This window comes from Lycium ferocissimum, chromosome 5 (assembly GCF_029784015.1).
Source record: "Lycium ferocissimum isolate CSIRO_LF1 chromosome 5, AGI_CSIRO_Lferr_CH_V1, whole genome shotgun sequence".
In the NCBI taxonomy this organism is placed as follows: domain Eukaryota; kingdom Viridiplantae; phylum Streptophyta; class Magnoliopsida; order Solanales; family Solanaceae; genus Lycium; species Lycium ferocissimum.
This window is the reverse complement of record NC_081346.1, coordinates 71,572,715-71,595,054: the sequence shown is the minus strand read 5'-3', so window position 1 is coordinate 71,595,054 and position 22,340 is coordinate 71,572,715. Positions and strand designations below refer to the sequence as shown.

At 33.1% G+C, this 22,340-nt stretch overlaps 2 protein-coding genes across 3 annotated transcripts; one reads left to right on the top strand and one right to left on the bottom strand.

Moving 5' to 3' along the window:
- The first annotated feature begins 1,008 nt into the window (after window positions 1–1,008).
- LOC132057306 (uncharacterized) lies at window positions 1,009–14,974 on the top strand. 2 transcript variants are annotated; one of them, XM_059449845.1, is made up of 15 exons: window positions 1,009–1,071; window positions 6,139–6,388; window positions 6,803–6,872; window positions 7,362–7,393; window positions 7,542–7,611; window positions 7,987–8,018; window positions 8,118–8,202; window positions 8,495–8,663; window positions 8,825–9,001; window positions 9,269–10,217; window positions 10,315–10,445; window positions 11,412–11,741; window positions 11,837–12,029; window positions 12,376–12,870; window positions 14,065–14,974. In XM_059449845.1, exons 2-15 carry the CDS (start codon window positions 6,298–6,300, stop codon window positions 14,598–14,600), a joined length of 3,360 nt encoding a protein of 1,119 aa, XP_059305828.1. In that variant the 5' UTR covers window positions 1,009–1,071; window positions 6,139–6,297; the 3' UTR covers window positions 14,601–14,974. The 2 variants fall into 2 exon arrangements, with proteins under 2 accessions (XP_059305828.1, XP_059305829.1); XM_059449846.1 differs by lacking the exons at window positions 6,803–6,872; window positions 7,362–7,393 and having other exon boundaries at window positions 1,011–1,071.
- A 1,164-nt stretch (window positions 14,975–16,138) lies between these two features.
- Window positions 16,139–20,197, bottom strand: LOC132057307 (phenylalanine ammonia-lyase). Its single transcript, XM_059449847.1, has 2 exons — window positions 19,643–20,197; window positions 16,139–18,119 (listed from the first exon to the last, which is right to left on the bottom strand). The coding sequence occupies exons 1-2, from the start codon at window positions 20,053–20,055 to the stop codon at window positions 16,370–16,372; spliced, it is 2,163 nt and encodes a 720-aa protein (XP_059305830.1). The 5' UTR covers window positions 20,056–20,197; the 3' UTR covers window positions 16,139–16,369.
- Window positions 20,198–22,340: the final 2,143 nt, after the last annotated feature.

The window sequence follows — 22,340 nt, the reverse complement described above, 5'->3', positions numbered from 1 at the left end:
CAGATTCAAACCTCTAATAAGTGCAAACAAATGAGGCCTTAATATCGTTTGTAAGTTGTACAGTTCAAATTTCTAAGGAAAAGAAACTCTATATCCTTAAGTATATCGTTTCGGATCAGTAAATTTTCTTTATGTTTGTGACCGTTGTTTGTTAGGAGGTCGGACACTAATTGACCTCACTCGAGATAGTTTTAATGGATGTCTTTCTTACTTCGAACAACTATTTACAATCTTTAATAACAGTTCTTAGCGGGCGACACTATTTGTTCTTCATTAATAAGTTTGTTGGTCAGAAGACAATCTACCTCTAATAAGTAGACAAATATCAATTTAAACTTGCCTCTTTTTTTTTTTGAGTTTTAAGAGGTTTTTTGGTACAACTTAATAACCTAAACTGACTTAAGTTGGTGAATTTCAGGATTTGGAACTCAAGAAAGGCATTCAATAGAGAATTTGATCAAGAATGATGAAAAAGCTGAAAGTTGGAGCAAACGATTAAGAAGACAAAAAAATCGTGCCCACATTTTGCTTTGGTAGAGTCGTTTCTGATGGTAGAAAAACCTGAATTTGCCTAAGCACAAGAATGGCCGTCCCAATCCACGAAAATAAACGGCTAGACGAAATTGATCAACGAAATTGAAAAGTTTAAAGCTACCAGGGAGACATGGAGATGAAATAAAAAGGTCTCCATGATTTAGCTCCATCAAAATAAACGTGGTGATGGTTTTGGTCCACAAAAATTACTTGGAGCTTGAAGAAAAAAGACTTGAGGAAATTAAAGAAAATCAAAAGGAAAACGAGGAGACGAAAATATTCCAACTCCACAAATTTGGCAGCCAGGGGTATTTTTGTCAAGATTTTCAGACCACTATAAATAGAAATTAGGTTATTTTAAACGAGGAGACGAAAATATTTTAACTCCACAAATTTGGCAGCCAGGGGTATTTTTGTCAAGATTTTCAAACCACTATAAAAAAAAATTAGGTCATTTTATAACACATTTGCATCTTCTGAGAGTTGAGGAGCGGCCGTAGCTAACTCTGGAAGGATTTGGAGATTTTTCACCATATTGTTCGTGTTTCTTCCTTATTTAGTCTTTAATTATATTTATCCTTGCATTTGTTCTTTCATTTTTCATTTCTAGTATGAGTAACTAGATTAAATTGTTGGAGTTGTAACTCTCACGACATTAATGTGAATGGGTGTTTGATTATTTTGCTTTTTATTACTTGAGTTGTGATTATTTACTTGCTTATATATTTTATTGTTGAATAGGTGGTTGCAGATACTAAATTGAGCCCTTGTATATCTGTTTCTTCTTTGGAAAAGTAAAATTGGATAGGGTGTTTAACAAGTAGCAAGGATTTATTCTTATTAAGGAAATAATGAAGCTTGATTAATGGAATCAAACTACGAATATGGTGATTTCTACTTGGGTCATATTTAATTGAGGTTTAATGCAACCCTTTGGTTTTGGAAAGACTCTTTGACAAAAGCTTACCAAAATTGAAAAATTCTAGTGGCTAACTAACAATTGGTGTGCTGATATGTGGTTTAAATAGCCTTGGGCATTCCCACATTAATAGCTAGCTTTTGGGGTGTGAGTTAGGTCCGGGTATTAAAAATCATGTTACCTTATGTAAAAGAAAGTTAAAACCAAATTAAAATATTTGGCCTCTAAGATGGCTTCGAACTCTCTCTAGGTCAAAAGTATATAAAATCTGTGAAATGTGTATTTATTGGGTACCAAAAGACCCAGGCTTTTAAAAATCAAATTCTAAAATATCGGAAAATTACGTCATAGGCGTGGCACCAAGGTGGCACGTTGATGGCACGCCCAAAGTGTGTCTCTAATGTTTTTACAGGCTGGTCGTGCCACTCAGCATGACACGTTGGGTGGCGCAACCAACTCTATATTTTTAGCTTTTGTCCAAATCTCTTTATCTTCATACCACTTTATTCCTACATAGTAAAGATATAAGATTAAGCACAATTCATTATAATCAAAACTCAAAAGATTATTAATAATATTAAAATATGAGGCAAACAATGAGTAATATATGCATTTTTGGCCGAACATCAAGCTTATCTGCAAATTACATTGTCAGAAGTTACATATAATAAGATAATATTTATTTAGAGGGTTCAATGAAAGATGTTACATCCCACCCCCATCAATCAATTAAAAAATGTTAAATCGGTTAATATCAACATTAAAGATTATATCAAGTCAATTACGTTAACTCGGTTGATATCAACATTAATTTGTCAATAATGATCCCTCATCACGCTACCAAGTACCAACGAACTACTTTCTCTGTTTATAATGGCTTTGCACTTCTCTTAAAAAATGAAGTGCATATTTAATCATAATACTAATATTGATTGGTAATTTGGTATATAGTTATAATGGACATAGGAAATAATATGAGGAATAACTAGTTATTCTTAGGGGTAAAATAAAAAAAATAAATAAAAAAAAAGGTTTTTCTCCTTTTCTCCTCTACCGTTACTGCAACCTTTCTCGACAACAAAATCAACACCATTTCGTCTGAATTCTCACTGTTCTCTTTTTTTTTTTCTTTTTTTCTTTTCTGTAAATCCAAACATCATATATCATTCCATTTAATTACATCTCCTCCTATCTAGGAGCGGAGCTAGCATTTGTGATACGGGTTAGGCTGAACCCGATAACTTTTATCCAAACTTTATATTTATCTTAAAAAATCCATTCAATGTGTACAAATTATTAGTTTAGAGTCCAATAACTTAAAGTGGCTAGAATTCTGAAGTCATAACTGGCTCCACCTCTGATCATGTCAACATGACACTCTCAACAATCTTATAAGTAGGCGTTTGGTCATAACAATCAATATTTTCCACTTTATTTGAAATTTTGAAGTTAGAGTTGAAGATGGAGTTGTATTTGGTTATAGTTTTTGCAATTTTTTTTTTGATTGTTTGGATATACACGAAAACTCAAAAAAAGGGGGAAAACTAAACTTTAGTTATATTTATATACCCCCCTTAACAACTTTCATATCAATTATTTTCCACCCTAAAAATTTTCAAATAAATTGAAAATGAATTACACTAGCGCCAAAAGTGAAAAATTACCAACCCTTCATTTTTTATTTTTAGTTTTTATTTTTTTTTTCTTCAATTTAGGTACTCAAATTGTAACCTTGTCTCTTTGTTCTTCCAAATTTCACCACCGCCGGTTATATAATTTTTAATCTATTCATTAAGTTCCATTATCATCAACAAAATATATATAATATCACGACAGTTAGCAAATTATTTTTATAATAAAACTCACTTAATTTTATCTAGATATTAGTGTAAAATAATTAAATTATTTTTAGTAACTTTCGTCCGAAAAACCACCTAAAAACAACCTCTCTATTGTCTCAAATGCCTAATTAATCGGTATGTATAACAAAAATCATCATCCTATTTCAAGCCCTCCAATCTTATTTGTAAAATTACACTGGGTTTTGTTATTGTTATTATGTGTAACTTGAGTGATCTTTGATTACAAAAAGATGATTTATTACTTTTTGTCCATTAAAATTGATAAAACCAATATTTTTTGCTATAAACAATAATTTAAAGATTTTAATGCAATAAAGAAAAAGTTGAGGGGGCGGTTCAATAAAATCGGCACAATCTCTCAAAATTTTCTGTTTTATGTTTCTTTAACTGAAAGTACTAATTTGGTGAAACCATTTTTTCTCCCACAAAAAATTATTCAAAAAACTTTATGGATCTATCAACTTGTAAGATTTTGTGGTGGTTTAAAAAAGTTACACAATAAAAAGCTAGTTGTTCCTAATTTTTCTCTATCCATTAACTGCATGCATAGTGTTGCAGGAGTGGAAGAGTGGCAGTTATAGTACAGGCAACTCTTTTATTTTTATACTAGTTATGTGAGGCCGTCTGGGTTTAGAAGAAAGAGAAAAGGCCCATTTTTATTTTATTTAATTTGATTTATTGTATAATAATAATATATATATTAGCGGCTCACTTTTTTATGCTATTTACTTATATAAATTTCTTTTTTTTTTTTCTTTTTTGCCACACTCCTTTATATTTTAAAATAATTTAATGAAAGTTATTTAATTAAATCAAATTTGGAACCAGAGTTTTGACATTATAACTTATGTATTTTCTCTAATTTTTAAAGAATTTTTGTTTGTTTGGTATACTAGAATAAATAAATCTATACATAGTTAATGAACTTTTAAGACAAATACATAATTTAACTTTGAAATTTCAATAGCCAAACATTTTCAAATAAATTGAAAAGAATTCCCGAAAAGAAAGTGAATAATTCTCATGGCCAAACATGTCCTAGTTCTTAGTAATACGGATATCGAGCACACAATGGGGAAAATCAAAAATGGTGAAAAATGAGGTAGGAGGTTACATTAAGTTATTAAATCATTCAATTTTATCTTAAATCAAAAACAAAAAATTTTTATAATAAATAAATAATTTTAACTTAGATAAGTAATTAATTAAAAAAATTTTAAAAAACTTTGAAAATTCTTTCTATTAGAAACAACCCCTCTATTGTCACAAGATAAGGATTTTGAAAAGTATGACTGTACAAAACATCCTATCCAAATTGACAAATAAATAAAATTAGGACCGGGTTTAATGTTGTTTTTAAAAATTTGTAAATTGATTGTGATCTTTGATTACAAAAAGATGATTTATTACTTTTTGTGATATTTAAAGAAAATTGAGTGATTGTTTTGCTATAAACAATAATTTAAAGATTTTAATGCAATAAAGAAAAATTACTGTATTTAACTTTATCTTAATAAAATCGGCACAATCTCTCAAAATTTTCTGTTTTATGTTTCTTTAACTGAAAGTACTAATTTGGTGAAACCATTTTTTCTCCCACAAAAAATTATTCAACCCATATTTGGACCTATCAACTTGTAAGATAAAAAAAAAAAAAAAAGTTTCACAATAAAATGCTAGTTGTTCCTAATTTTTCTCTATCCATTAACTATATATATTGTTTTTAAATAATTGCAGGAGTGGAAGAGTGGCAGTTATATAAATTGGCAAGTAGTATTTTTATAATCATTAGTTATTGAATTACTATTCTTTTACAAAAGAAAAATTACTGTATTTAACTTTATCTTAATACCAAGCAAACTATTTACACAGAATAATGAATTTTTAGTACTACCTCCATCCGAATTCACTCTTTTCTATTTAGTCAGTCCAAAAAAAAAATCATTTTCCATATTTAAAAACTGTTTAATTCTAAAATATCATTTACTCTTAATGAAATAATTTATTGCCATAAAAATTCTTTAACTTGTTTTAGATTACAAGATTTTTTTTTTTTATTAATATTATTGAGTGACGTGGACAAAAAATACCTCATATATAAATTGGGACGGAGGGAGTAGTACTTTTTATGATATTGATGTTTTTGCTATGAAAAGATGAAAAAAAAAAAAAACAGTAAAAGATTTGATGCAATGAAGAAGAAGTTGAGGGGCAGTTCAATAAAATTAATGCAATGTCTTGACTTTTTTTGTTTTATTTTTAACTGATTCTAATTGGAATGGAACTTTTTTTCTCCTACAAATTAATGAACCCATATTTGGATCTACAAGACAAAAGTTTCACTGTTCTTCTCATTAATTGCATGCACAGTATTCCCTATAGCCAACAGGTGGCAGATTGGCAGTTATAGTGTACGGAGGAAACAACTCTTTTGATCACAAAAACATGATTTAACAAGTTTTCTTGATAATTAAATAAAATTTAGTGCTCAATTTGCAAGAAAAATAATTTCAAGTTTATTGTCCGTTTGATTTTTGTTATTATCTGTTATTTTTTGTCCTTCAATTATTTTATTTATCTATAGTAACAGCTCGACTACTTTATCCTGCGCTTTCACTAGATCATTTCATATCATGCGTTTTTTTTTTGTCATGCTTTTTCTTAAGGGGTCTTTTAAAATATCCTTTCTCTACGTACATTTTACTCTCTTCAAACTCACATTTTCGAATTTTATTGAGTATGTTATTGTTGATGTAATAAATAAAAAGTTGAGAGGGTGGCTCAATAAAATTAATGCAATCTCTCAAAAATTTTCTGTTGCAGGAGTGCTACCAATATCTCAAGGTGGCAGAGAGACACGCTGGCAATACGCTTACAGGAAACGTTTTTGCCATTTTCAGCTAAAAGACAAAAATAAAGCAACATAAAACTAAAATTACATAATTGTTTTGAGTAATTTGAGAAAAAAAAAGTTCATCTTCAATGGAGATGGAGAAGAAGAAGAAGAAAATGACTGGCTACAACTTTAAACAATTGTTTAAACAACAAGCAAAACAAAGATCAAAGTTCTCAGGTTGATTTTTTTTTTGGAAAAAACACAATGTTACAACTTATAAACAAATAGATATAGTTACTTGTTTTAATAAAAGTAGGCGTTTGGCTATTGAAATCAATTATTTTTCACTTTATTTGAAATTTTTTGAAGTTGGAGTTGAAGACGGAATTATTTTTAGTTATATATTTTTTGTAAAGAATATTTTATTATTCGAAGGTATGGAAAATGAAAAAAAGGTAGAAACATAAAGTTTTAGTTATTTTTCAAATTTCAAATACAATTTTAAGTTTTCACGACCAAAAGCTGATTTTAAAATTTTTGGGAAAAAGTGAATAACAGGAATTTGTTTTTAAAAGTCTAATCAGTAATTATGGAGTAGTTAAATCTGTTTTTTTTTTTTTTTTTTTTTTTTTAAAAAAAACCCATGTTCAGAAAATGCTGCCAAAAGGGTGGCTCAAGAGGAAGACCACCATGAACAAGTAGCCATAAAAGATGCACACAGGTATGGTGAAGCTAAGAAGCACAATTTTTATTTTTTTTATTTATTTTTGAATAAATTAAATTATAAATACTAGTAATAAATACAAAGTTTGAGCCAAAGCTACGGGTTTCTTTCCTGCCCATAGCTAAAACAGTAGCTCAATTTCTAATGTTCTTGACCGACCTTTCAATGTTTTTTTTTTTTTTGGCCTTTTTGGAGTGGGGTTATATGCAAAATTTTATACTACTTGTTATGGAAGATTTTGGTTCTCCATTTTTTTTTTTTTTTTTTTTTTTTTTTTGAATGTTTTGTAATTTTCTAGCTTATCTTGCACATTATTATCAAGAAAATCTTCATTCATAAATGAACTTAAATTGAATAAGGTGAGATTCATATAGCCGACCCAAATTTGTTTGGGACTGAGTAGTAGTTGTTATTGAGTATTTTTTCCCTCCATATTCATTGCTTTTTTTTTAATTTTTTTTTTTTTTTTTTTTAACTCTTTTTCAGGGTGGATGTGCAAAGAGGGAAGCAAATCTCAGGTGGATTTTTTTTTGGATAAGCATATTAAGTTGCAAACAAATAGATATAGGAGTATTTTATCTGAGTTTTTAAAGGTCTAATTATCAGTACTATGGAGTAGTTAAATCTGATTTTTTTTTTTCTTTTTTTTAAAAAAAACCTGTTCAGAAAATGCTGTCAAAAGGGTGGCTCAAGAGGAAGACCACCATGAACAAGTAGCCATAAAAGATGCAAACAGGTATGCTATGTTCTAAAAGCGGAGCTAAAATTTTTAGTTTATGGGGTTTGAACCACAATCTTTTTTGGTTTTCGAGTTTTGGATAAATTAATTTATTCATATTAGATAATTTTTTAATCATAAATACAAGATTTGAGCCAAAGCTGTTGCGTTCTTTCCTACCCATAGCTAAAATAGTGGCTCCACCCCTGATGCTCTTGACCGACCTTTCAGTTTTTTTTTTTTTTTTTTTTGGAGTAGGGTTATGTGCAAAATGAATAAGGTGAGATTCATATAGCCGACCCAAATTTATTTGAGACTGAGTAGTAGTTGTTATGTGTATTTTTTTCCCTCCATATTCATGTTTTTTTGTTTTTTGTTGTTGCTCTTTTTCAGGGTGAAAGCGCGAAGAGAGAAACAAACCTCAGGTGGATTTTTTGGATAATTTTGTTACTCAGTGTGAGGTTTTGAAGGTCTAATCAGTAACTATGGAGTAGTTAAATCTGATTTTTTTTCTTTTCTTTTAGAAAATCGCTGTTCAGAAAGTGCTACTAAAAGGGTGGCTCAAGAGCAAGATCACCATGAAGATGTAACTATAAAAGATGCACACAGGTATGCTATGCTCTAAAGGCGGGGTTTTTCAATCATCTCAGTTTCTCTTTGGTTTTAATTTGGCTTGGTTAATACTTGGTCCTTTATTTTTAAGTCGAATAAGAATACTTATGTTACTAGGATTGCCATTTGTTACGAAAAAATTATCAACTTCAATATAACATAAAAAATTCCAGTTCTCGTGTTAAGTGTTGATAGATGAAATGAGCAACATTAACTTTTAAAATAGACCTTCTTTCAAAGTGTTTTAATTTTTATTTGGAGTATCATGCTTTAAACTACTATCATGAAGGTACACCTTGAAATCCAAGTTCATTGAATACTGGGTTCCTGTCAAACTCTCGAATGAACAAATTGAGCAATATTGCCTTTGCCTCGTTTCAAATTCAGCATGGCTTCGCTCATGTTTGAAGAATGATATGCCAAGCTCCCCCCATGATATACTTGTATCTACCAGGAAGGTTAGGCTTGGTTTGACTCTTTTCAGCTTCCAGTAATTCAGCCTTTAATAGTTAAACCTTTAGTTATCGTATCTCTGACAGCCCCACTTTGTGGGATATCACTGGGTATGTTGTTGTTGTTGTTATAATATCTCTGACATGGATTTTCACTTTGTTCTCAGTCTTGTGATCACCCGTACCTCGAAGATGATGGTTCTCTTCAGGACATAGTTATGAAAGGCAAATCTGTAGATCAGCAATTTGATGCTGAAATTAAACTAAGTGGAAAAATGGAACTCCTCTATAAGATTCTTCAGGAGATCAAACAGCAAGGACAAAGAGTCCTCATTCTTTTTCGGGTATCTGCTTTTACTTCAGAATTTTCTTTCATTCTAGTTCCTTTCCGGTTTCCATATGTGACTTTGATATCCCCAAGTGACTGGACGCGACCATATAAATGATTATTGGTGCCCCTAGGAGCTCTCTTGTGTATTCCTTTTTATTTTTTATTTGTTGAAATTGATCTAATATACACGTGATCTTGTTTTATTTGTCTCCTATTGCTTTGCTAAGGGCTAGTTCCAATGTTTGCAATTTCAACTGATGCTATGTTGTTTATGTTACAGTGTCTTGGTCGCTCGGGTGTTATATCTGTCGGGGATATCTTGGATGATATTGTTTATCGGATATTTGGTGAGGATTCTTATACGCGCATTAGTGAGAATTTTAATCCTAGAATGAAGGAAGCTGCCTTTAACAAGTTCAACAATAAGGGAAGTGGGAAGTTCGCTGTTTTGATGGAAACCCGTGCTTGTAGTTCCAGTGTTAAGCTTTTGGGAATAGATATTGTTGTTTTGTTTAACAGTGACTGGGACCCAAATAATGATTTAAGATACCTGCAGAAGATCTCAGTATATTCACAGTTGGAGCATATAAAGTTACTCCGTCTATATTCATGTTTTACTGTTGAAGAGAAAGCACTAATTCTTGCAAAGCAAGGTCTGACAATTGACAGTAATATAGAGAATGTAAAACAGGCAGCTTGCCGTGAGCTGCTAACTTGGGGTGCCTCTTATCTTTTCAATATGCATGATTGTTTCTATGTACAATCTTCAATCTCAAAGAGATTATCTGAAGTTGCTGCTTTAGATGATGTCTTTGCTGAATTTTTAGGCCTAATGTCTAGTAACTGTGAGAACAGTGATTATAACAGCTGTTCAAAGATATTGAAAGTACAGCAGAATGGAGGGACTTATACAAGTAAAATATCTCTACTTGGTGAACTGGAATTGCAACGAATGAATGATGATTCTTATTTAGTGAGAGGATTGTTGGAGAATGAATCTCCCCAGGTTTTCTGGACAAATCTGCTGTGTGGAAGGGTTCCTAGGTGGAAACACTTGCCGAGTCTATCAGGAGGGATTCGAAGGAAAGTTAGATTCCAGGGTGATTTGTATCAGCCATCTAAAGGGGAACAAGTTTCTGAAAAAGAGGGAAATAAAGTTCATCTTACTCCAGTGCGCAAGTTAAGGACGAAAAGGAAATTGCATGTTCAGGGAAAGAGACACAAACTTGGTAACATAGTGCCTATCTTATGTCTTTGTTTACGTCAATTCTCCTTTATCATCAGACACTGACATATTTGGTTTTTGATGCCGAATGCATTTACTAGGGACGTCTCATTTTTCTGATGGTAATAAGCATAAATTCAGGCGTCTTGCTACTGACAAGGTTCAGTCCCAAGTTTGCTCAACCATGGTTGATCAGCATCCAAGCGAAATTAGTTCAATGCAATCGAATCAGGTGGAGGAAATCTTCCTGAATTCCTTCACTTTCAGAATTATTTTCCAAAATGCATCTGGAATTATTTTTAAGTTCCAACAAGTATTCATAAGAAATCAGTTCCCCGAATCCTATTGCTAACCGGCCAAGCAAAAGAAGGAAGCAATGCCTCTAGCATGAACTTGTGACCTGACATTAAATGATAAAAGGTTAAATTACTGGATGACTCTGCGTAACTTACACACCATGGTAAATATTAACAGAGGAAAGGTAATATTCTCAATAAAAGAAGTATTAACATGAAGAGATTGTGCAAGTTATAAAAGTTGTTGAAAAGAAGTTCTAGAAAATGTTGAAATCTCATGGTTTCTTACTCCAAACTGGGAAATTATGACACCTTTATATACTCTGAAAAAGCCTTTATCATGAAAGATATGACATTTATGATCCTACCATGCTCTCATAGCATCTTACTGAATTACTTTCTCAAACACTTTTGTATAATTTCAAATTAGATTCTTTATGAGAAATTAGAATGTGGCTAAATGTTGGCTATGGTCCCTTATACTGCACTGGCTTGTTTCCTTCTGACAATCATCTCATGCTGGTGGTTTATTTTGTTCGCCTCTAGTATCAATGGGAAGATCTTTCATCTTTGTTCTTGGTAACATGAAGTTTCTTGCATAAGTGGAAGGAGTTTCTGATTTACTAGACTTTTTAGATTCTCGGATGATCTGAATGTAATGGATTTTAAGTACTTTGTAATGTTGTTTTCTGGTGTTTCTGAATTACGTCCTTGGTTCTAGCATTAATAAGATTTACTTGCCTTACGTTTTTGAAACTGGTAACTTCAAAAAAAAAAAAAAAAAAAAGGTTAAGTAAATCTTATTAATGCTAGAGTTACTCACCTCATAAAAAAAAAAAGTAGTTTCTTCCATCAGAGTGGGCAACTGATTGTTTTCTCGAACTTTCTTCTACCTATCTCAGCCACCGGATGCCAATACGTCCGCCTCTACTCACCGTGATCAAGCTCATCAATTTGTGCCCACTGACCTTCAGTTGGAGGATTCGAATTGGCCAATAGACTCTTCTATTCAGCAGTCTATAGGAAATTTGCCACTGCAACAAAACACGAGTATTGATGCAGTAAACGGTTCTAGTATGAGAAGCAGAAACAACCACGAAGATCAATGCCGTCCTGATGCCTCTCCAAATACACCTAATCTGTCTCAATCCCCTTACGTACAGCCACTTCAAACAGAGATGGAGAGGATACAAAAGGAGAGAGGACACATTAAGAAATTGCACGAAGATATGGTTTGTCCTGTCGACCTCTGTCCTTTCTTGTTCATTTATGTGTCTTTTAGTTTATTGTATGCATTACTAAAGGTTTCAGTTATAAAATGTTGCAGAAATTGTTGCTGAAATCTGAATTTGAGAAAGAACTAGATTTGTTAAAGAAGAAGTATGATTTGCTGCATCAGATTGCTGAAATGGACTTTGCTCGAAAGCAAAAAGAACTTGATACGATCTATGACAAAGTGCATGTACATAAATTACTAGCTGAAGCTATGACACAAGTAGAAGATACTGCTGATACATTTGGTACGCATTTTAATGACTCATTTCTTGATTATAACTGTGGTACCTGCAGTGTGCTTGACAAGAAAAACACTTCAATCAATCTGTTTCTGGAGCCAAGCTTTTATAACTTTTATTGTTAGCAGTGGATAACATGTTCAAATATAAAGCTATAGTCTCATATTTCTCCTTTTTCTCTGTTCTGATTCTGTTTATCCAGACAGACTGAACTTGTCTAGTCTTGATAATATTTGGGATATAAATGTGAAATATAATAAGGATAAATAACATCTCAAGCTCTCCATTTCCTGTCTCTCTGATATTTTGTCTAGTTTTATAAATGATATCTAAAATCTGTGCTTTTCTCCAGATGTTGTTGGGAAGACTATTACCGGAACTGGACAATCATCACCAAACAGACCAAGTAGTGTCCCAGCAATGACTGCATTCATCTCAGAACCTGTCAACTCAGAGCACCCACCTGCTGATCCTCAAATATCCTCTGAGAATTTTCCAATGCCTGCTATTCCATCTCCAAATGCTGAATTTCCTAGAATGGAAGAGTCAGCAGTAGTTCCGCGGACAAGTGCAAGGGCCACTCTGCAAACGGAATCCTCTGCTAATCTGCCAAGAAGTGGTTCACATGTGAGCATGACCCCAACACCAAACTATCAGTCCGTCATCCTTACTCCATCAACTAGCTTTCCATGTCAACGCTCGATTCAAACATTGAGTTATGTGGAGAACCCTAGAGCAGGCTGTGAACAACGGAGACCAGCTCCGCATCTGAGACCATTTAGACCACTGCCAACAATTAATTCTTGCAATTCCAGCCTGTTGCCCAAGAACTCAGTGCACAATGAAGGTGATGAAACTTCTCGTTGGTATGACCAAATAGGATTTGATTATTCAACGAGTGGTAGACAGCCAGCAGGAATTTGATCTATTTGATTATCACGCACAAAACAGATGATACAACACCTGCTCCGATGCCATGCTGTGAATTGAAGCTATGAATGAACAGTAATTAACATGAACATAAACTAATCTTCCATATAGAAGTTATGGAGATTACAAGAACAGAAGTGAGAAAGACTAGAAGATAGAGAAGAGAGGATGAATGAACAGTAATTAACATTAACATAAACTAATCTTCCATATAAAAGTTATGAAGATTACAAGAACAGAAGTGAGAAAGACTAGAAGATAGAGAAGAGAGGATCAAGTGATTTTGTGAGAGAGAAAGAATATGAATCTTATTCATGAAGCTTGGTCATATGCATACAAGTATACACCTTATATAGGAGCTGTATACACAGTATACATAACTGTTTTCCGGAAAGGACAGTTATAACTAACTGACCCTAACTAACTTGCACATAGAAAGACTAAACTACCCTCCAAGTGTATTACTTCATTCAACAAAAAATTATTTTGCTTATTCTTAAACACGCCATTATTACTACCAACGGTTGGAGTGGATGTAGAGGCGGATTCAGAATTTAAACTCTATATAGGTTCAACCTTTAAGGTTTTTAGCATTGAACTTATTATATTTTTAAAGTTATTAGTTCTTATTTATTTTTTATTGCAATTTTAGTGAATTTGTACACATTACTCTCCTTATTGAAAGTAGTGGGTTCATATATATGAACCAAGTGCTGAGAGCTCCTCCATTTTTGGAGTCACATTTATTTGTTGTAACATGTAATCTATTTTATTTTTAAAATTACAAATCAATATTTATGGAGGTTTATCCTTAAATATTCTTTGAGTGACCTGATAATATCAAAAAACTTAACATGTAATCTTTTTATAACTTTTATTGATAGCAGTGGACAGCGTATTCAAATATAAAGCTATAGTCTCATATTTTTCCTTTTTCTCTGAACTGACTCCGTCTATCCAGACAGACTGAACTTGTCTAGTCTTGATATAATTTTGGGATATAAATGTGAAATATAATAAGGATAATAACATCTCAAGCTCTCCTTTTCTTGTCTCTCTGATATTTTGTCTGGTTTTATAAATGATATCTATATTGTGTGCTTTTTTCCAGATGTTGTTGGGAGGACTATTGCCGGAACTGGACAATCATCACCAAACATACGAAGTAGTATCCCGGCAATGACTGCATCCATCTCAGAACCTGTCAACTCAGAGCATCGAGCTGCTGATCCTCAAATATCCTTTGAGAATTTTCCAATGGCTGCCATTCCATATCCGAATGCTGAATTTCCTAGAGTGGAAGAGTCAGCTGTAGTTCCGCGGACAAGTGCAAGGGCCACTCTGCAAACGGAATCCTTTGCTAATCTGCCAACAAGTGGCTCACATGTCAGTGTGACCCCAACACTAAACTATCAGTCCGTCATCCTTACACCATCAACAAGCTTTCCAAGTCAACTCCCTATTCAAACTTTGAGTTATGCGGCGAACCCTGGAGCAGGCTGTGAACAACGGAGATCAGCTCCTTATCTGAGACCTTTTAGAGCACTGCCAACAATGAATTCTTGCAATTCCAGCCTGTTTCCCAACAACTTAGTGCACAATGAAGGTGATGAAACTTCTCATTGGTATGACCAAATAGGATTTTGATTATTCAATGGGTGGTAGACTGCCAGCAGGAACTTGATCATTTTGCTCTATGCAAGGTGCTAGTATTAGGTTTTTGACTGATATCTAGAATAGTGAATTACAGATCAGGCTTGTCAAATTTCTAGGAACTCTAGGCAGTGGACAACATTCTCTTTTAGGTGCTTTAAACTTAGTAGCCTGAGACCATTCGTTGCATATAGTAGTAGTATACAGGTAAGTGTTTTTGGCCTTTCACCCATTTGTTTCGAAACTTTGGCGTCATGCCTATTGAATATTTGGTATAATAGGCATGAAATTGCCTATTTTGTACAAACTTTTGAAGATATGCTGTCAGAAATAGCATTAGCTTTGATGAATCAATGTCTTATTTGCTTGTATGTTAAGATGAGAGTCAGCTTCATGGTCTTGTATGCTATTGACTGTGTTACCCTCCAGCTGAGGGGGGAAAAAACTTAAGCACACTCGAATGTGTCTTAATTGCATATGTGAAAGAAACCTGACATTTGTTACAGGTTTCAACTCTCAACAATCTACCAATACACATTCACCTTTTAGTACCCATTGCCATTCCTTTTTTCTACACTTTAAGTTGTCATGATTTCCTCAGTTCAACATCAAGCAATAGTAGTACTAGTTAAGTAAGTATAGTTAAAAACAAGAAATTTTATACTATTGCTTTTTTTTTTTTTTCTCTTTTGACTTATCAAGAAATCATCATTATATAATAATTGACATAACTGGTGCTACCACACAATTAAAAAGTGGTCTTTTCATAATGTCAACCAAGTCTGGAGTAGTCACATCAATGGGACTTCCCTAAAGTGGCTGCACATGGCCTCCTTTCATTTGGAAATGTTCGTAGTTGTGTGTATGTCTCTTTCAATATGGCATAGACACGTGGCCTCTTTTCATTGCCTTTCTAAATTTCTTGTGCTAAATGAAACTGTGTATGTGAGTTTTCTAGCATTGCTGGTCTCAAGCCCTGATAAAGAGGAGGGTTACGGTAGGTTGACAGCCAAATTAAAACTTGTCAATTCATGATGAATCTTCCTAATACAGAATGATGGGGACATGACTTGAGCTTAAATGGAGAAATGAAGATTCATTAAGCCGACTAATTTTTTTGGGACGGAGGCGTAATTATTGTTGTCTTACGCTAACATTGCTGGTACCAAACCCAGATAAAGGAGGATTACGGTAGGTCGGCAGTCGGCATAAAATTTGCCAGCTCATGATGAATCTTCCTAACACAGGACGATGATGACGTGAGTTAAATTTAATTGAAGAAGTGAGAATTCACATAGCCGATCCCAATTTGTTTGGGATTGAGGTGTATTTTCCATTATGCTAAAATGAGACTAATATACAACTTGGAACAAGCATATCCAAGAAGAAGAAAAAACAAAGCCAAACCAGGACATCTTTTTCACAATTACTTCCTTGTTGCTTCTGAAAAATGTTGTAACCTTACTTGTTAGCCCCTACAGTTGTTAGTGCTTTGAATATAACAAGAAGAGGAACTTGATTGGACAGAGGAATTGAATAGATATAAGCACACAGTCACTTTTCATTAAGTTTTTACTGAAAAGAGACATATACAGCTACAATCAAACATATTTAAGAGAGTTTCAACACTCTTTTAAGTTGAACCAAAAAAAGATGTAAGTTCACAACATATTATCATACTAGTAATTCACCATAAATTAAAAAAGAATCTGAAAAATAGCACTTGACAAGCATTAACAAAAGGTCCTTTCTTTGGCAAACACCTAACAGATTGGAAGAGGAGCACCATTCCAGCTCTTGAGACACTCTAACAATGGATCAATGAGCTGTCCATTGCACATTGCTGTGAACACCTTGTCAACCTCCTCGCCGGGTGATCGAACTCTTTCTCCTGTCAACAATTCTGTTCCAAGTTCTTTCCTCACAAACTTGTACAATGGATATGATCTGCATTCTGTGATCCTGTTAGGAATTGAAGGGTTGCCACTTTCAAGAACAGCTCTTGCACTCTCAACTTCTTTAGGCAAACAAGCCTTCAATTCGTCCTCGAAAGCACCAATCTTTTGGAAGATTGAGCTGTTCACATTCTTCTCACTTTCACCATTCTTCAATGCATGATCAACAAGTACTTGTCTCAGCTTCTGCATCAAAGGGTAAGTGCAACTGCAAGGATCATCAGCATAGGCAAACAAGTACTCCCTATCCACAACTCGTAGCAATTCCTTTTCGCAGAATCTTGCTGGATGAAGTTCACCATTGGCACCCATTGTTAAAGTCCTTTTAGCTACTTGGCTAACTGTGTTTTTAACAGCATTCCTCAAGTTTTCCTCCATATGCCTCAAGTCTATCGCTTGACAAAGAGCCACTAGATAGGTTGATGACATTAGCTTCAAGATATCGACAGCCTCGGATGTTTTCCTAGCTGAGATTAAGCCCAAGGAGTTCACATCTTGGTTGTGTTGCTCAGCACTTTGGACATGGTTAGTCACTGGATTTGCCAAGAATTGAAGTTCCGAACAGTAAGAAGCCATAGCGATTTCAGCACCCTTGAAACCATAGTCCAAGCTTGGATTCCTTCCTGCTGTGAGATTCGATGGCAACCCGTTGTTGTAATAGTCGTTGACAAGTTCTGAGAATTGAGCGAACATCAATTTCCCAATTGATGCAAGAGCCAATCTTGTGTTATCCATGGAGACACCGATAGGGGTGCCTTGGAAGTTGCCACCATGTAAGGCCTTGTTTCTTGAAACGTCGATCAATGGGTTGTCGTTCACTGAGTTAATCTCCCTCTCGATCATCTTAGTTGCAGAGCGAATGACTTCAATTTGAGGGCCAAGCCATTGTGGAGATGTTCTGAGAGCATAACGATCTTGCTTTGGTTTTTGTAAAGGGTCCATTTCATGTAGCTTCTGAGCTGCCTTAACATAAGAGCTTCCATCTAAAATGTGTTCCATAATAGCAGCAGCCTCAATTTGACCAGGGTGATGCTTCAACTTGTGTGTCAAATGATCAGTGAATTCGGGCTTCCCGTTCATCACTTCAGCGAAAATTGCTGACAAAACTTCAGACATAACAGCAAGAACGTTCGACTCAAACAGGACCATTGATGCCATACCAGAACCAACTGCTGTACCATTCACCAGTGCAAGTCCTTCTTTAGGCTGCAACTCAAAAAATCCACCACTAACACCAGCAACTCGGAACGCTTCCTCAGCGTTAACGGTCTCACCATTGGGTCCCACAGCTTTTGAATTAGGCCTGCCAGTGAGCAAACCAGCAATGTAGGACAAAGGGACAAGATCACCCGAGGCAGTGATCGTGCCACGGAGGGGCAAACACGGGGTGATGTTGGTGTTGATAAGTTTGGTGATTGCTTCCAAGATTTCAAATCTAATGCCAGAGTAGCCTTGAAGGAGAGTGTTGATCCTAACAAGCATTGCTGCCCTTGTTGCTGAATGTGGCAATGTGTGTGAAGTTTCTGTTCCATTGCCAAAAACTCCAGCATTCAAGAACCTGTCAAATCATAATTCATCAAGATCAGATTTTGAACTGACTTTTAATATATTAGATGTGTTGTTTTTAATTTTAAGTGATACAATCAAACTTGAAACTTATTTATATGAGAAAATGATTAAATCTATTTCAGTAGACCATATGATGTCGATTGTCCGAGTTGGAGCACTCAATGGGTTAGGGTGGCCCCATATCGCCTTAACAGCCCTAGTGAAACTTTTTGAATACAGACCTAAATTGTTTGTACGGACAGACTTAAAAATGAAAATGTCTCATCATCTCCATCATATTCAATGTGACAAAAGGTCATTTCAACTGGAACACACATTTTATATAATTGCAGCCTTGTGGTAGGTAGAGGGAAAATGGACAAAAAAGGGAAATTGAAAATTTTGAAGAGCAAAATAGTCATTTCATAATTATTTTATCAATTCTCTTTTAAATAGATATAACAATACTTATTTATAATATTTTTATATGTCAAAATAAACAGACATCTGAGTTCAAGAGATGGCACACGGGAGTTAGCATTAGACCCAAAAAAAGTTGGAAATTGAACTGTCTACATAACCCCACTTGTCAATCATCTATTTTGTGAAGACAAATATAGAAATTTATTTATTTAAAGATGTTTATTTAAATTATTTTCTAAATTTAGAAAAATAATTAAAAAATTACTGAGTAAGTACTCACACGTCCCTCCAAGTTGGTAAAAGAAATAAAATAAAGCAAAATTTGAAATGACTAAAATCTCCCTCCCACCTACCACACTCACCTTTTCCAACCCCACATGAACAAGTCAATCTTAATATGAAATAAGTCTAATATGATAATCTGAAAAATAAATTAACAACTTGCTAAAATGATTAAATTGCACTGGTATTATTTAGTTTTTCTTACAATATTACGATATATAACTTAAAACTTAAAATAGTTATTGTTATAGTTATAGTAGATCATTTATAGCTATTGATTCAAAATAGTGATATTATTATAGATCACTAAATTATTTGCTCAAAAAGAACAGTTGTTGTAGAAGTTATAGTAGATCATTAATAGCTATTCTCAAAATACCATATTTCTTGTCTGATATAGAAAAAAAATAGTAAGAGTTTTAAGTTTCATTCTCCGCCACCATAAGTTTTATGCTATTTAATCAGTAACGCGGAAAATAAGACAGTCGACATGCTATACCGAGAGCATAAAAATCTCTTCACGATATTAATATATAGTATAAAACAATTAGATGCTATTTTTTAAGGGAAACATGAGAGTTATAGTAGATCATGAATAGCTATTGACTCAAAATAGTAAATGATTACACTATCAGATCACTATCAGCTCACACAAAGATAATTATATTTATCGTTAGACGTCATCAATGACACAAAAAAACAAAACTAGTCGACAAGATATGCCAAAAATGTAAAAAAATTCTTTACGCTGGTATATATATATATATATATATATATATATATATAACTTGAAGGGACAAAAAGAAAGTTAGATGAAAAGTAGTTTACCTAATAAGTTCTTTTTGAAGAGCACCACCATTCTTGGTTCTTCTATGAGATGTTGCACCAAAACCAGTAGTAACACCATAACTATCTGTTCCTTTACCCATACTATCCATAACCCAATCACTACTAGCTTTCACACCAGCCCTTGCACTTTCAGAAAGTTCCACTTTGACCACATTAGTTTTATTATCAGCACTTGCAATGGATGCAACTTGTGCCACTGTCAAAGTTTCACCTCCAAGTTTCACAATTGGCTTTCTAAATTCATCCACCATCTTTTTCACTTCATCCAAATGACTCCCTCTTAAAGATTCAGCAGCCATTTCCCAATTCAATGGATCATGTACATGACTTGATGATTTCATGCACAAATCCATTTCTCCACTAACATGTCCATTTTGTTCAGTTGATGCCATTGGATCAAGAAAATGGCTAGAAAGTTGTATAAATGAAAATGGAGAATTTTTGTGAGGAGAATTTGGAGAAGAGAAAAATGGGAGTTTATTTATAAATTAAAAATGTTGTGAAGTTTAATTTTTTTTTTTGTTGTGGTAGATGGGAAATGTGGTGAGTATAAATAGAGAGGAACAAATGATGGTAGGTAAAGAAAATGGGGAGAGGGGGTTGTCGGGGAAGACTAAAATGGTAGTTGTTGGAAGATTAATTTTGGCCCTTGGATCTTTAAGTTTATTTAACGGTTGAGATTTGAGAATGATGTGGCTACTTCATGCAACTTGGGTTTAATTTTTTATTTAGGAAAAAAATATTTTGGGGGGTTGGTGGATTTAGGGGAGTGTTAAGAGTTGTTTTGGGTTGTTGGGAGAAATATGAGGGGTTAAAATGTAATTTCACACCTGTCCTTTTTTTTTTTTGATATTGAAATAAATAAAGGATTGTCATAATTTCTTTTGTCACAATAATAAATTCTAAGATATTTGTATAGTTTAACTAATTTATAGGGCTCTACTCTGGATTAAAGAGTATGATGAATTCCGTAAAGTAATAACATCATGGTAATTTTTTCCGGATAAAAAAGGCGTTCCTCCTAGTAGTAGTTTAATCTACTTAATTCTATGGTAGAAATGTAAGCCTATAGATAATATTCATAAATGCTACTCCTAGTAGTATGAGTTTAGAGAATTACTTATATTTGTTTCTTTTGCAAACCCTGGTTTTGTTGTTTGATAAATGCTACGTTTATAACATATGTTAATTATTTTATAGATTTACTTTAATAAAAAGATTATCACAATTTAAAAATAGAAAATTAATAATTTAGTGTGAAATGAATTGTAGTAGGAGGAAGTTAAAAAAGAAATAATTTACAATGGACATATTTTTATTTTGTTTTTCTTTATTATCCTCCTAGTTAAATTGAAAAAAAAAAAAAGGACTATTCTACAAATTAGTAAAAAGTTGAATTCTCCTCTCGAGATTTTGGAAATCCAATAAATGAAGAAAAAAAAATTAACATGTCAAAACAACTTACTAAACAAAATTTCTTAACTTTCAAAATTTACTACTAACAACCAGAGTGCTTTTTCTTTATTCTTTCTTTGCCCCCTTTGTTTCGATAATGTCAACTTTTTAGTTTACTCTCTTTTTTGTTTTCCCCTCTCAATTAGTACGAGACAAGAACGCGTCCACAAAAGCTCAAGCCTCCATTTATTGAAACGTGGATTACTATTGGCCCTGTCTCATATTAGGTGGAATCTCACTAAAAATAATAATTAATAAGTCAAGTGTAAAAGAATATATATATATATATATATAATAAAGCTAGGAATAGAAAAGATAATGTGGAACCTCTCTTTGATTAAGAATCCTATTTATCTATTTTCTTCTTTTTTTTTTTACTTTTTCTCTCAATTTTTCTATTTTTATATTAAAAAGTTATTTTTATAACTCATATCTCTTCATCATAACTTTTCTATTATATATAAGTGTCAAAGGAGGACCAACATAGCATTAACAAATTGTACATAGAGCATTTCATGTTGTACCTATCTATTTTTATTGTATTCTATTCTATATTATATATATTATATTATATTATATTATATTATATTATATTATATTATATTATATATAAGTACCAAAGGAGGATCAATACACTATTAACAAATTGTACATAGAGCAGTCCATGTTGTACCCTATTTCACTAGTGAAGGACACGTTAGATTGTACTATAAAATTTGCCAATTTCATTAATGATGAATGGACATGTGTTTGTAAAAAAAATTCAATTTTAATTCTCCGACACATTTATTTTCTCTGTGCACTTTTATTTATTCACTTTCGACTTTCACGTTCTTTAAGAATGAATAAATAAAGTACTCCCTCCGTCCCATATTACTTGGCTTTAAGAATTAATAAATGAAGTACTTTCTTCGTCCCATATTACTTGGTCACATTACTATACTTGACTTTTCACGTTCTTTAAGAATTAATAAATGAAGTACTCCCTTCGTCCCATATTACTTGACCACATTACTAAAAATATATGTCTACTTTTCTATTCTATGTTTTTCTTATGTATAATAAACGCCCAAGGTGGACAAACACAGCAACAATAAGTTGTACAAAAAGCAACTGAATTCAGAAGTTGAACATTAATTCTACCTCTTGTGTATTTACTTTTTTAAGTCCCCACGGGTCCGCAGTGTCTAAATTGTCCTTTCATTTCCTTCATTTGGCATAT